Below are 15,048 nucleotides of genomic sequence, written 5' to 3'. Positions count from 1 at the left end.
AAAAGGGTATTTCATTTTTTTATTGCTTAAAAATATTTATTTCTATGAAAAGCAGAGAGAGAGCGCTTGTGTATGTGTTGGTTCGCTCCCAGCAGGGGCTGGGGCTGGTCAAACTCAGGACCTGGGAAGTCAAGCTGAGTCTTCCACATGGCTGGCAGGGAGCCATGGATTCCAGCCACGATCACTGTCTCTCAGGGCATGCGTTAGTTGGAAGCTGGAATCAGGAAGGACTCAAACCCAGGCACTCTGGTAAGGGAAGGATATGTCCCAAACAACATCTTAGCTAAGAGTGTGGTGAAGATATTTCATCGGGGAAGTCTACCACGTGGCCAACAAACTTGGGAAAGGCCATAGTGTCCGACTTGCAGCCCGCATTTTCATCAACTAAGCTGTTGAAAATCAGTCAGCAGGTACAGCGTGGGAAACGCATTCTGCATGCAAGACTATATTCCTTATGTCAGCAGCGGTAGCTGTGAGTTACAGAATTTATTTCATTTAATGTACAGGACAAGCCTGTTGGGCAGCCGCAGCTCTGAAAACGCAGCTCTGAAGCTCAGGGCCATTAAGTGAGCTAACTGAATTAGCACGCACTTGTAGGTGACACCGTCAGCCCTCAGACCCCCATACTTTCAACTAAATGATGCTGAGCCTCTCTGGCCTTCAATCTCTTATTGAAAGAGATTACAAAAACCAGACTCACTTAAAGGACAAGGATCAAAGATCAGCGCTTATTTGAAAAGCACTCTATGGGGACAAGCATCATGCTCAGTCCCACATGGGAGCCAATTTACGTCACAGCTGCCCCAGTTCTGATCCACTGCCTGCCAGCTGTGCTCAAGAAAGCAAGATAAGATGACCCAAGTGCTGGGACCCTTGCCACTCATGTCACAGCAGCGGCATTGTTTCAGGCTCCTTGGCTGCGGTCATTGCGGTTATTCTGGGAATGAATCAGTGAATGGAAGATCTCTCTCTCTTTCTGTAATTTTGCCTTTGAAATAATTTTATTTGAAAGGACTCTATGCAAACAAAGCATTGTTTTTGTTATGACAGTTTACTCTGGTTTGGCTATCAATGGCCTGTTACTACAGGCTTAAAGTAAACTAGAAAAGTAATATACAATTCAGTCTTAGAATTTCCATAGAAGAAAGTGACGATGCTGAGCTGTTACAAATTTACCCAGAAATGATACTGACATGTTTGGAAATTAAAAAGAAAATATAAGCATTCCACAAATGAAAAAAATCAATGACTTCTTAAGAGGGCCTTCAAAAACTTATGATTCTTGGGGGGAAATAAACTTGAAAAATCTGCAACATTTCTCAAAAATGTTCCATTCTGTTGTTATTCCATCACTAAGCAATGACAAGCAGCAAAGACCTCCCTGGATATGTCTAATACGGGAATATTTACTTCCGAATATCCAGCAAGACTGATAACCAGTAAGCTTAAACTTAGAAAACTCACCCAGGCGGTCATCTTTGAGGAGAATTTCTAATGATTTCTTCTCTTCAACTCCACGAAACCCCACTTTCTCATAATATACTGAGCGGAAGTTTCTCTGGGAATCCTCAGTCATGTTTCATTCTTAGAGGAAAGAGAGAAAAAAACAGAGTTGGGGGGTTAGAGAGCTGCCAAGATCAGCCTAGAAGACTTGGAAACATTTTCAATGATTTTGTCCATCTTTCTAGTAATCTATGTTGCAAAGGACTTGTTACTAAAGCTTTGTTTTTAACACAACTCTGTTTTACCACACCCAGCCAAGTCAAGCACAGTGTCTGAGCTGCTCAAGTGGGTGGCAAAGGCTTACTCACCAGAGTGTCCAGCAATGGACACTCTGCGGCCATCTTAAGTGTGAGAAGAAACACCTGAATTGAATCAGAAAGACAGGAAGTTCCACAGAAGAGGCTACCAACCGTATACACCACAACTCGAATCGTTAGATTATAACCAGAAGAGAGAAATGAATGTGTAGCATTGATGAAAAAACAATTTGAAATATGACATAAGAACTCAAACAAGCTCCAGGGATCTTGAGTTCCTAAGATCCTTAATAACACAGAATGTAAACAATCGAGAAACCAGCAGATTGGGTTGGCATTTACAGAACAGCAGAGATGTAATGAACTTCCCCCCAAAACACTCCATGGCATCACCTACACACCCACATATTTAAATACAAAAACAAAACCAACAAAACAAAAAGCAGAAGTAAATTCTCAGGGATTAAAAGCCTGCAGTGCTCCCGAGCAGGCTGGTCCGGGAGGAGGAACAATCCAAAAGGCTGAATTTCCAGGGTCAGATGTTCTGTCCTTCCCCCTGCGACCCCACCCCCGCCAAAGTTTCAATGCAATAAAATGCAAAATAAGTCTGGGGAGGGTTATTTCTTAAAAGCATCCAAACAGCTCTAGGGCGATACAGTCCCCACCGTCCTGACACCCAGTCTTCCCTTGGCAACAGCATCGTAAATGCCACCTGCGGGCCCGCGAGCATCCCCTTGCTGGAAAGGAGAACGCACCCTGGAAGTCCCTAGGATGCCTGCTTCACCTCTAACAGTGGAAACACACCCGCACTGCAGCTAAGAGGTCGGCGGCAGGCAGCGGAAACCGGGCCCGGCGCGCTGACCCCGGTGGGCAGCTGGCCAGGTAGGCTGGGCAGCCCGGGGGTCTGGGACGAACCTGCAAGGCGAAGCGGTGACACCGGACGTGACATCGAGACGGCGCGCGCAGGCGCAAAGGGCGTTTCGAGGCCGTTCCGCCCCTATTCCGGAAGAAGCCGCCGCGGGCTCGGAGCGCGGGAGACAGACACCTGGAGCGGTGCTGCGAGCCCCTGTTGCCTTGGGCCTCGCGGCCGGCCTCCCCTCCGTCCCCTCAGGGCCTCGGGGGCCAGTGTCTCCATCCCCTCAGGAACTGGGGCGCATCTCCAGCCCCTCAGGGCCTTGCGGCCACTCTCCTCGGAGTCCAGGCGGGATGCGTTCTTTTCCCCAGCTACCCCACGAGGGCCCCACTTTGGCTTTTTAACTGTCGACTGTCGGGGTCGGTAGTTTTATACAAAAACCCATACAGGGTAAATGCATAAAGACCACCCAAATGAGGACAAGAAAAGACCGTGGACTCAGGTCACGGGAGAGAGATGGCTCGGCTGGGAGCAGGGAGCCATGGAGGTCACTCACCAGGAGTTCCTGTGTAGCGTGCTGGATTGTGACCTGTGACAGCAGGCTAGGCCGAGTTCCTCAACCCTGGTGCACTTGCTAGCATGGAGACAGGGACCTCCTCTGGGCGGAATCCCATACAGGTGCCCCACGTCACTCAGGGACACCCTAGCCCCCACAGTGGCATGCAGTTGGTCATGTCTGCTTCCTCTTAGCGTCCTGCCCGGAGACCCTGTGGCCAGTCCCTCCCTTGGGTTACGGTCGCTGTCCCCTCCCCAAAGGCCACTCTTTTAAAGTCACGCCCCTTTGTTTACATAACAATCCCTGTACACAGATGCTTTCTCCTTCCTCCCACAAAGCTCACTTTTCACTTTATTTACTGTGGTTGTGTCACCCCACAGAAATGTCAGAGAGCCTTGCTGTGCCATGCCAAGCACTCTGCATTGCTGGAATGTTCCTGGAACACATGAAGCACTCCACACAGATTTGCTGAAGGAACAGGTAACTTCTCTTTCTTCGTCAGATTCTTGTGCTTGGGGCGTTATTAGCTACTGGAGTCCTGAAACAGTACCAAGAATACAGCAAAGTAGGCCATACATTTTGTGGAATTTAGTTGAAAATCACTTCTGGGGCCCCGCTGTGATGGTTCAGTGGCTAAATCTTCACCTTGCATGCGCCAGAATCCCATATTGGCACTGGTTCATGTCCCAGCTGCTCCACTTCCGCTCCAGCTCCCTGCTAGTGATCTGGGAAAGCAGTCAAGGACAGCCCAAAGCCTTGGGACTCTGCACCTGCCTGGGAGACCTGGAAGCAGCTCCAGGTTTCTGATTGGATCAGCTCTGGCCGTTGCGACCACTTGAGTGAGCCAGTGGATGGAAGATCTATCTCCCTCTGTAAATCTGCCTTTCCAATACAAATAAATAAATTTTTTAAAAAAATCACTGATGGGCTTAATTTGAATATATACATTTTTGTCCATTGATTGAAGGCATCTTGTGGTGCTTGTTACCTTACTGCCCTCTGGTGGTTAACTATTGTTACTGAATTATTCAAACTAACTGCAGCTCTAGCCATAGAAACTTGTTTTATTTTTAGAGACTTATTAAAGTTAGCTAACATTAGGGGGCTGGGCCTTGGGGTTGGGGGCGGCTTGCAGCTCCCCACAGTGTGGCGGCTGTGGGGGGTACCCCAGCCTGGCGGGATCCAACACTGCGGACTCAGGTCAAAGCCACTGCTGAAAGGCAGTGACTAAGACTGACTTTGGGAGGCCAGTGCACCAAATGGTGCCAGGATCTGCGTGCTGGCCACCCAGCGGTGACCTCCAAGGTGTTTAGGATATGAAATTGATGCTTAGGGACACCCATTAATAAGGCCAGCCTTAGTGTGGGTGAGAGATGTATTCTGGGTGATTTCCAGTAGCAGGGTCATGTACCTTTTGGGCAAGCTTGCGGACTGAGACCTGAAGGTTTGGAGGGGCATGTCCATCAGATCTATTTGGGCCAGACTGATTCACCAGCCCAATTAGGAATCCTGAGATGGGCTGTTAGCAAAGAGCATCACTGACTGCCACACACCAGTCCACACCAAAGCTATGGATGGGGGCCTGTCTGGCAGGGCTAGGTAGCATTACTTGACTGGGTGGTGGAATAGTGGACTGGTCACATTTGGCAGGGTCAAGACACTAACCAGCACATGAGAGAACTTGGTCTGGCAGTAAACTCTGTGGGGGAAGTGTGGGCCCAACCCTGTGGAAATACAAGTCCTGCAAGTTAGCTCGCAAGCTGGGGTGGTGATGGGCTAAGCTAGGAGTGACCATGGTACCTGCCATCACTTACAGATAAAGGAACCGATGGCAATCTGGGGCAGGTCAAGGCAGCAGCACCCGAAGGGGCATCCTAAAATTAGGATGCGGGGCGGACCAGGCAGGGCCAAGCAAACTTCAACTCACATAAAACAGTAGAAATCAGGATGGAGCACATGTCATTCCGAACTAAGCTCTTACACCCGCTGGTCTGCATGAGGCAGGGATACTATGCCACAGCATCAAAGGCAAAGGCTGAGACAGGTGAGGGGCTAAGCCAACTGGGTCAGAGCAACCACTGGTACCCATGCAATCTAGGGCTGGGAATAGACTAGGTTGGGGACCTGTGAGAGAACACCCTTGGTAGGTTGGGATTCCCACGGGAGAGTGCGGGGGCCAGAGTGGGGGCTGCGTTCTGGTCTGGATATGGCTGCAATCTCCCTAGGCACAACTGTGGACTGGGGCTGGGCACACCAAGCTGGGCTAGACGCCTTCACCATCCGGTGTTCTGGAGAACCTGGGTAGATGCAGGACAGACTAGGCTGGGTCTCTGCCCCTACTGAGCCATGTGTGAGCAGTGTCTGGGTATGAACGAGCCTTGGCTGGGGTGAAACAGCCAACACCAAGAACTGGAATGGATTGCAGGCCAGCAATGAGGGCTGGCCCGTGGAACCACCAGTACGTGCAAGACTTGGCATAGGGAGAGGTTCTGAAGGAGGAGCTTGGGAAACTCCTCTGTTGGAGCACAGCCCCTACAGGTGAGCACAAGAACCATGATATGGAGCAACCCAGACCAGGCCAGAAAAAGCTACCCACCATCATACATATGGCATAGGTGGGGGGCAGACCAGGCTGAACCCATTCACATCAACCACTGGCGAATCCGAACACCAGCATAGAGTGTGGGTCAGGCCAGTTTTAGTCGCATCACATACCAGTGCACATTAAGGAATGCCAAGGTGAGGTGAGCCGTACCAAATGTGACTGCAAGCCCAAACAGCACACGTGAGAACCAGGTGTGTGTGTGTGTGGGGGGGGAGTTAGACAAAGCCAGCAGGGGAATGTGGGCTCCCCTGCTGGACAACCACTCCCACTGGAGAGCATGAGTTGGGATGGGGGCAGAACAGACCAGGCAGGGCTACAACACCTGAGGGCCTCATGAGAGCTAGATCAGGGAAGGGCCAGGTAGGGCTAACTGTTCCGACTGGTGCAAGCAAAAATTAGAGTGGATGAGGATTGGTTGGGCTTTGCCACATTATCAGATGGCACAGGCTGGCACTGGGGCCAATTCTGTTAATTTAAATCCCAGAACCACCTGGAGAGTACATAATCTGGGAGTTGGAGTGGCCTGGGAGGGAGATAGTGGGCACCTCCCTCATCGGTAACCACTCCCACTGGAGAGCACGAAAAACCAAGACAGGGTCAGGGGAGGCTAGACAGAAAGGCACCTGGCAGTATGTGTGTGGGCTGGATAGGTTTGTTGGGTTGAACTAGGCTTCAATGCCCATTGACAAGTACCAGAGCTAAAGGGGATGTGGGTCAGACTGAACAAGCCTGTGGTACATGCTGGCATGCATGGGAACCAGGGTAGGGAGCAGGCCTGGTGGGGGTTATAGGGAGCTGCCCCGACTAGGCTGCAGCTCCCACTGGTTTGAGGACCAAGTATGAAGTGAGTAGGATCGAGCTGGACTACAACACCCATTGGTTCAAGTGGATGACAGGGCTGGAAACAGAACTGACCCAACAATTGCAACGACCAGCATGTGCACAAGCTGATTGGGGCAACGGACAGTGCCAGACTCTGTACTGGCAAATTCACACAAGAATCAGGTTTGGGATCATCTGAGATAAGGTTTCTTTGGAGATCCCTTCAACTGAACTGCAGATCTCAGAACCCCAACCACGAAGAGACTGTGTCAGCCAGTGGATTATGAATAGGTTTCATTGCAATTGGAACAGCGAGATTAGCAGCAATTCAGAACTGTTGAAGTATCAAAACTGCCTGAGCAGGACCCTCGGAGCACGCCTCACATTGGAGATCTGGGATGGGTGGAAGGCTGGGTGGGGCTTTTCCCTTTGTTTCTCCCCCGACCCCAGATACAGGGGGGGGAAAATGATATTAGTGTGGAAACAATGGTATTACCCACTTTCCTGTAGCCCTTGACCCTTTGTACCCTAATCAACTAAGTAAGATCATTTAATAAATAAATAAATAAAGTTAGCTAATATCAGTATCTTTGATACAGACAGACAAGCTTTAGAGCACATGTTTAGACACACAGCATTGTGTCTTTCAACTTTTCAGGTTACCTTGGTAGAACAGTAAATTGTCACATACCATGGACCTCAATCCTTGCTCCCCTTTTTAGAGATAAAGTGGACACGTGGTAAGGTCATGGCCATTGGACAAACACTATGTATTGAGCAAGTGTAATTAAGTAGGAACAATCCTGTCCCAGCGTGATTGGTAAATGTCAAAGTTCAGATGGTTTGTCAGTCAAACTACTTCTTCAAAAGACAAATGTGGATGGTGCTGGAGGCTTGTATCCTCCTGGACTGTCTGGTAGAAAAGTGGCTCTTCAGGTTCATGTTAACTTAAGAGAGCTACCCTATCACTCTACATATAGAGAATAACAGGGCTACTGAGTGGATGGTCTCAGTTGGGATATCCTGATTGGGCCGTGAGAGCGGAGTTCTACAGGCAGGGTTCCTGCAGGCCATATAAACAAGGGAGCTGTCAGAAAATAGAGTCTAGAAGTGTGGTATAGACTATGGAATGTTATTCAGTCATTTAAAAAAATGAAATCCCATATATTTGCAACAATATGGATGTGACTGGAAACCACTATGCTTATTGAAATAGCCAGTTCCCAGGAGAGAAGCATTATGCTTCCTCTGATCTGTGTTAACTAACACAGAGCACCAAATATGCATATGAGGGACTGGTGCAGTAGCCTAGTGGCTAAAGTCCTCGCCTTGTACGCACCAGGAGCCCATATGGCTCTCAGTTCGTGTCCCGATGGCCCCACTTCCCATCCAGCTCCCTGCTTGTGGCCTGAGAAAGTAGTTGAGGACTACCCAAAGCCTTGGGATCCTGCCCCCGTGTGGGAGACCTGGAAGAGGCTCCTGGCTCCTGGCTTCAGATCGGCTCAGCTCCAGCCGTTGTGGCCACTGGGGGAGTGAATCAATGGATGAAAGATCTTGCTGCTTCTCCGCCTTTCTGTATATCTAACTTTGCAACAAAAGTAAATAAACCTTTAAACATATATATGCATACGAGCAAACATGACATTTTGAGATTTGTTTGCAGTGCTTGTCTATACTATTGAGGATTAGTAATTTTTCTACTTACTACTTACTCATTGAGTTTAGTGTCCAGTTAAGCTTATGATTGTAAAATAAACAAAGTATATCATTGTAAAAGGGGGCAGGAGAGAGGGTGGGAGCATGGACCGGGGAAGTATCATTATGTTCTTGAATCTGTGAAATACATGACTTTTTAATAAACATTTATTTATTTTTATTGGCGAGTCAGAAAGGAGAGACAGAGAGGAAGATCTTCCATCTGATTCACTCCCCAAGTGGCCACAAAGGCCAGATCTGCACCGATCCGAAGCCAGGTGTTAGGAGACTCTACCAGGTCTCCCACGCAGGTGCAGAGCCCAAAGGCTTTGGGTCAACCTCAACTGCTTTCCCAGGCCACAAGCAGAAAGTTGGATGGGAAGCAGGGTCCATACGGGAGATCAGAGCATGCAAACCACTAGGTTTAGCCACTAGGCTACCTCGCTGGGCCTGAAATACATGATATTTGCTCATCTTATATAATTTTTTATTTTTTCAAAGATTTATTTGTTTTTATTGGAAAGTCAGGTTTACAGAGAGGAGAGAAAGACAAAAAGATCTTCCATCTGTTGTTTCACGCCCTAAGTGGCCGCAATGGCTAGAGCTGAGCCGATCCAAAGTCAGGAGATAGGAGCCTCCTGCGGGTCTCCCTTGCAGGTTCAGGGTTCCATGCCTTTGGGGCATCCTCCATTGCTTTTCCAGGCCACAGGCATGGAAATGGGTAAGACGTGGAGCAGCTGGGACTTGAACTGGCACCTGTATGGGATCCCAACGCATGCAAGGGAAGAATTTAGCCACTATGCTGGGCCCTATTGTTTTGTTTTGCTTTTTTTAAGAAACTAGAAACTACTTAAGAGTCCTGAGTTCACCAAAGGACTGAGCAGCAGGAGCAAACAGAAGACACTCAGACACTAAAAGGTCAAAGATCATATATCCCACATTGGAATGCCTGGCTCAGGTCCTGGCTCTGCTCCTCATTCCAGCTTTCTGCTAACATGTGCCCTGGGAAGCAACAGAAGATGGCTCAACTATTTGGGTCCCTGGCACTCCCCCAGGAGACCTGTGCTGATTTTTGGACCCCCAGCTTCAACCTGGCCCAGCCGTAGCTGTCGCAGGCATTGGAGTAGTGAACTGGTAGATGGGAGCTCGGTCATTGTCTCTCTGCCCTTCAAATAAATAAAACAACATTTAAAAATATTTATGTTTTTTTTTAAGATTTATTTTATTTTTATTACAAAGTCAGATATACAGAGAGGAGGAGAGATAGAAAGTGGAGCTGCCGGGATTAGAACCGGCGACCATATGGGATCCCAGTGCATTCAGGGCGAGGACCTTAGCCACTAGGCCATGCTGCCGGGCCCAAAAAAATATATATGTTTTAGAAAGGGCAAAAGTCAAGGGGAAAAAAGGAGGGTGTTGCATCAGCATTGTGAAAGGAGCAACTGTGAGATGGAAAGAAAGCTGAGACTTTTTCTGGAAGCTAAGTTTAAAAAATGTATCAGAGGAGGACTGATCAGCCCTGCCAACTGCGCCCAGTGCATCAGTCAGAAGACCACCGCGAACTAGCCACCCAGGAGATCAAAGAGGGAAGAAGCTGGATGGGGATGGTTTTAAAAGAGAATAGGAGGGAAAGAATGGAGGCTGAGTCCAGTGGTCTTCTGGAAAGTTCTGCTTAGAGAAGCAAGCAATGGAAATAATTTGAGAGCAGAGGTCCTGGGGAACCAGTGTTTGGGAAGACACATGTGAATGAATCTGGTGTGTGTGTGTGTGTGTGTGTGTGTGTGTGTGTGTGTAGTCATAACAATTTCTGGGTAGAGGAGAACACAAAGAGGTTGATGTGACCCATGGTTCTGATGTCCCAGCAATAAGTCCCCAGGCCATATTAAGAGAACCAGTTGCATGCAGAAGGAGCCAAGCATTCAGCGTGTCCTCACTTTACAACTCTGTGTTCTCATTTGGTCACACAAAAGCTTAAATGAAAGAGTGCACACACACAAATTATCAGTAAGTGTTGCCTTCCAAGGTGCAAATGAATAGAAAACTAGAATTGGTGGCTGGAGCCAGGACTTGAACACTATCACTCAGCTATGGGATGCAGGCATCCCAAGGGTCAAGCGCCTGCCTCAGGACGTGGAAGTTGAGGTTCAGGTGGTCCAGCATGGGAAAGCCTCTTGTAAGGGTATAACTGTGTTATTAGAAGTAAGGTTGCTTTCTGCGGTGCCCCAGCACGTGACTGTGAGACTCAGCCCTGCCTGAAGGATGGAAGAGGGACAGTGGTGTGAAGCTTTGGGTCATGCTCTTAAAATGAAGGGACATGCCTCCTTTTCACTGTTAGCTATCACCTGAGGCGGAAGCAAAGTTGTTTTAACTACAGTGCTAATAGCTTGAGACTGCTTTATGCAACCAATCATATACCAATCATGGTTTCCACATGCTCCTGAGTGGCACAAAAAGACAATGGGAAGAGAGGTGTGAGCTGGCACAAAGGTACCCACTCACAGGACCATGCTGTAGGAGTGAGAAGGCCAAGCTACTTGGCAGCTGAGGAAAGCTGCTGTCTCCACAGTCACAGCTGGCAGGCCTGTGGCTGCATCTTCAGACCAAGCTGCTAGGCTGCTATGTCAGTTATTCCGGGATGTGACAGTTTGGCAGGCTCTTCGCATAGTGCTGTGGGATGAAATATCAGCTTGAAACTACTTATCATAATCTCTCAGCCTTCCAGTCCCACTACTAACTGCTGGGAACACTAAACCATTTTGTTTCCAGGGAATAAGGAAGCAAATATAAATAGATACGTGGATCGCTGATATAGATGATGGATAGAAACATGACAGATACTATAGAGAGGATAAATATACAAAAATGATAAAGGTAGAGAATCAATTATATGGATATCTATAGACAGATGGTAAATAGAGGATAGCTATAGATAGAATTGGGTTATAAATGAATTATACAGATAGAGAATAGATACAGGGGATAGATAGATCTAGATGATATAAAGAACAGATGATAGATTAGATGGATAATTATGCAACTGAGCCAGAAAACAGTGGCCGTCCTCTTCCCTCCCTCCTGGAACACTTGGCTTGCTGTTTATGGGAGTGCTTTTGTTGTGGGGTGGTGGCAGCCTGGACCAGCTCTGTGTAGATGAACCACAGGCTGATTACCATTTCTGCATGGTTGGAAACAAAAAGAGCAAGAATTCAGAGGGTGGGTTGCTGGGTGAAAATACCAGGCGATGGATGTCCACAAATGTGTGGTAGCAGGGTGGCCGTGGTCTCTCCTCTGAGACAGGCTACTGACTGCCTCTTGTAGAGTCACAACACAAGCCACTGTGCCAGGTTCCTCCTGAGCATCTGTTCAGGTGTCTCCACTTGTGCCAGCTTCCCCTCAGCATCCGCTAGCTCAGGTGTCACCACTGTGCCAGCTTCCACTTTGCATCTGGTTTCCCGAGTGTTAAACACTGTTCAGTTCAAATATCATTTCTAAATACTGAAGAAACAGGGAGTTGGTACATGCCCTAGTTCTTTCACCCTAAGCCTAATTCTAGACATAGCTATAGCCCTAGTCATAACTATGTCTACACTAACCTTAACTCTACTCTTAGGTTTCACCCACATCTAAATTATATATAAATCAAAACTTAACCCTAAATTTAACACTAAACTTAATCCCATTCCTGTCACCCTAGTTCAAACCTTAGCACAAACCCTGTCCCTAACACTAAATCTAACAATTACACTAACTCAACATTAATGCTAGATACAATTCTGGCATGAATCGTATTCCTTGCCCTAAATTTTAACTTAACTCTAACCCTAATTCCAACCATAATCCTAACCCCTTCAATCTATTTGTCATTGCAGTATTAAAGCTATTCCATGACCCAGTTCTCTCATGAGCTGGTTAATGTCATGGCCCAGCCTATCATCATCCACCCCTTTCCCCAACACTTGCAAGTGGGTGCTGTGGTCAAGTCCTTCCAGGTAGGCTCCCAAAGCCATGGCTTTGGTGTGGTCCAGTAAGTGGTGGTTAATATCCATAATTCCAGCTCAGTTCTCCCACATGGGTAGGTATATTAGTTTGGCCCCAAAGGGTCTTCCGGTTTCCCACCTCTAAACCAACTGGTTTCAGCCTCCTCTTTTATCTGCAGGTGCAGTATCTAGATTGGTGGAAGTCCGCCAGAAGTCACTACTTTCCTATCATATTCTCCCTAAACAGTCCTCCCACACAACTCCAGACTCACTTTCCTGAGCAATCCACAGCACTACATGCCTGGTCCTCTGGTACTGTACTGTGCCAGCCTGGGGCCCTGCCTACTTAGCCAGGACCTTCGCACACTCAGGCACAGGCCCCCAGACCCTGTCTGTTGGCTTGCAAGAGCCTTCCATGCTCTCCCCACCCCTTTTCTTAAAATAAAAATTGGGGCCCAGCCCGGTGGCCTAGCAGCTAAAAGTCCTCACCTTGAATGCCCCGGGATCCCATATGGGTGCCTGTTCATATTCCAGCAGCTCCACTTCCCCTCCAGCTCCCTGCTTGTGGCCTGGAAAGGCCGTCGAGGACGGCCCAAAGCCTTGGGATCCTGCACCCACGTGGGAGACCCGGAAGAGCTCCTAGCTCCTGGCTTAGGATTGGCTTAGCACTGGCTATTGTGGTCACTTGGAGAGTGAATCATCGGACGGAGATCTTCCTCTCTATCTCTCCCACTATCTGTATATCTGACTTTGCAATAAAAATAAAATAAATCTGTAAAACAAAAAAAGAAAAAGAATAAACAGCCATGCTGGCACACTAGTATAAACACAAGTTTGGCATTAACCAGGCCAAGGATGCCTGCCAGCTATTTGCTGCTTTTCTGCCAGCAGTGTAAAACTTGCCTAGGTACCGTACAACCAAGGGCATTGCCTAGAGCTGGGGTTAAACATATTATTATTATTTTTTAAGATTTATTTTTATTGGAAAGTCAGATTTACAGAGAGGAGAAAAGACAGAAAAGAAGATCTTCCACCTGCTGATTCACTCCCCAAGTGGCTCCAATGGCCGAAGCTGCACTGATCCGAAGCCAGGAGCCTGGAGCCTGGAGCCCGGAGCATCTTCTGGCTGCTGATGGGTGCCAGGCCGGGGCATCTCCATGCTCGGATCCCTGACTCCAGCCACTGCATGCATGTGGTAAGCTGTCCCTAGGTCTGCCTGGGTTCCAGGGGCTGTTCCCTTTGGGGTGAGTACACCCCCACCTGCCACCATCGTTGAGTGGTGGATGGGATTGGGGAGGGGCGTGACCTTGGACCTGGGGGTTGAAACGGTGGGCGCCAGGCCAGGGCGTCTCCATGCTCGGATCCCTGACTTCAGCCATCGTGTGCACGTGGTGAGCTGTCCCTGGGCATCCAGTGTGCCATTTGGTGCTAAAGCCTGGTAGCCTGGCCAGGAGCTCTAGGGTTTTGGTTCTTTAAATCGCTGCTTAGGTAGCTCCACGATGAACCCACTTCTGGGATGTGAATCAATCCTAAAGATTCCCAACAACAGAGTAACTTTTCCTAAACCTATCCCTAGTTCTAGCATTAACCCTAACACTAACAGTCTATTTTTTTTGTGGGTAAGACTATTATTTCCATATTGTTTCCTTCATGTATCTGAGATAAAAGGGGATATTAAGGGAGAAGCCCTCCCACCTACCCCAGGTCCCGGATGTGGAGCATGCTCCCATATCCCGACCAAGGACTATCAGTACGGGCACCAAGGACTATATCCCTACTGCCAAGGAGACCACGGGGAATTGGAGTGCCTTTGGAGGCTGAGAACTCTGAGGTCACCCACCCCCATTTGCATCTCACAGATGGGATGGAAGAAGCCCAAATCATACCCCGCAGGAGCCAATGTCATCGGAACAACAACCAGGAACCCTGAGCGGTCCGCAGAAACAGAACAGTACACTTCCTTCGGGACTAGGGAGAGGAGCTTTCTCTGGTCCTTACTTAGTTCCAACTTTAAATCCCCACCCTCTCCAGCAATGACCATCAGGGTTGCTGCAAAGTCCCCCACCCCCAAAATAGATTAGATTAGACAGACAGAGAACAACATGGAAAGCTGAGTACCAAACAGGAAACAGTTAGCCTGGACTCATATATACCTTACTAGGTAGGACACGAACATAAGTTACTCCTCACTAAGGTATTGAAGATTTCTCTGCACACCCCTCCTAAAACTATTCTGCGCCTCAACTGTTGACATATGCCTTGTTAGAGTTATAAGCCAACATAGACTATTCCAAAATCCACCAAGTTCAGTAAAAATTATACTTCAACACTATCAACTACTAAATACAAAAATGAAAATAGACAAGAGACAGTTGAATAGTACCCTATAGCCATTTTAAGGTATATAGCAGCCAGTTGTGTATAAGCTAAAATTGAAATGTCAATGAAGTAATCACAGATGTGGTTAAGAACTTGCATTTTCTAACATGTTGGCCACTCAATACTATGTCATTTAACTCCATAAGGCTGTAAACAGTTTCTGACATTATGCTGTGGCTTTTAATTGGTCGTGATGGTATTCTGCCAGCTCTGCCTTCAGACCAGAGATGGTCTCCCCAAGGAACTGCTGAATTTATCTGGACAATAAGATGCTGGACACTATTCAAAGTACATGCTTGCAATGAAAGATTATATTTGGATTTGAACTGTAATACTGCAACTAGGTGGAGAAATCCACCATGGGGAGAGGGTACAGAGGAATCCCACTGCCTATGAAACTG

General features: G+C 47.9%; 1 protein-coding gene across 3 annotated transcripts in view; it reads right to left on the bottom strand.

Annotated features, from left to right (window-relative positions):
- Positions 1-15,048, bottom strand: part of TBC1D7 (TBC1 domain family member 7) — a 63,235-nt gene that overhangs the window by 22,722 nt on the left and 25,465 nt on the right. The window contains exons 1-2 of one of the 3 annotated variants that reach the window (XM_058668633.1): positions 2,473-2,701; positions 1,465-1,584 (exon numbers count right to left, since the gene is read on the bottom strand). In XM_058668633.1, coding sequence (XP_058524616.1) covers positions 1,465-1,576 — 112 coding nt within the window. In that variant the 5' untranslated portion in view covers positions 1,577-1,584; positions 2,473-2,701. Of the gene's footprint in view, positions 1-1,464; positions 1,585-2,472; positions 2,702-15,048 lie in introns of those variants that run through there. The other 2 variants (XM_058668638.1, XM_058668646.1) reach the window with 2 other exon arrangements.

This window comes from Ochotona princeps, chromosome 1 (genome assembly GCF_030435755.1).
Source record: "Ochotona princeps isolate mOchPri1 chromosome 1, mOchPri1.hap1, whole genome shotgun sequence".
NCBI classification, from domain to species: Eukaryota; Metazoa; Chordata; class Mammalia; order Lagomorpha; family Ochotonidae; genus Ochotona; species Ochotona princeps.
Note: the sequence above shows the minus strand (reverse complement) of the source record. Positions and strands in the feature narration are given on the sequence as shown.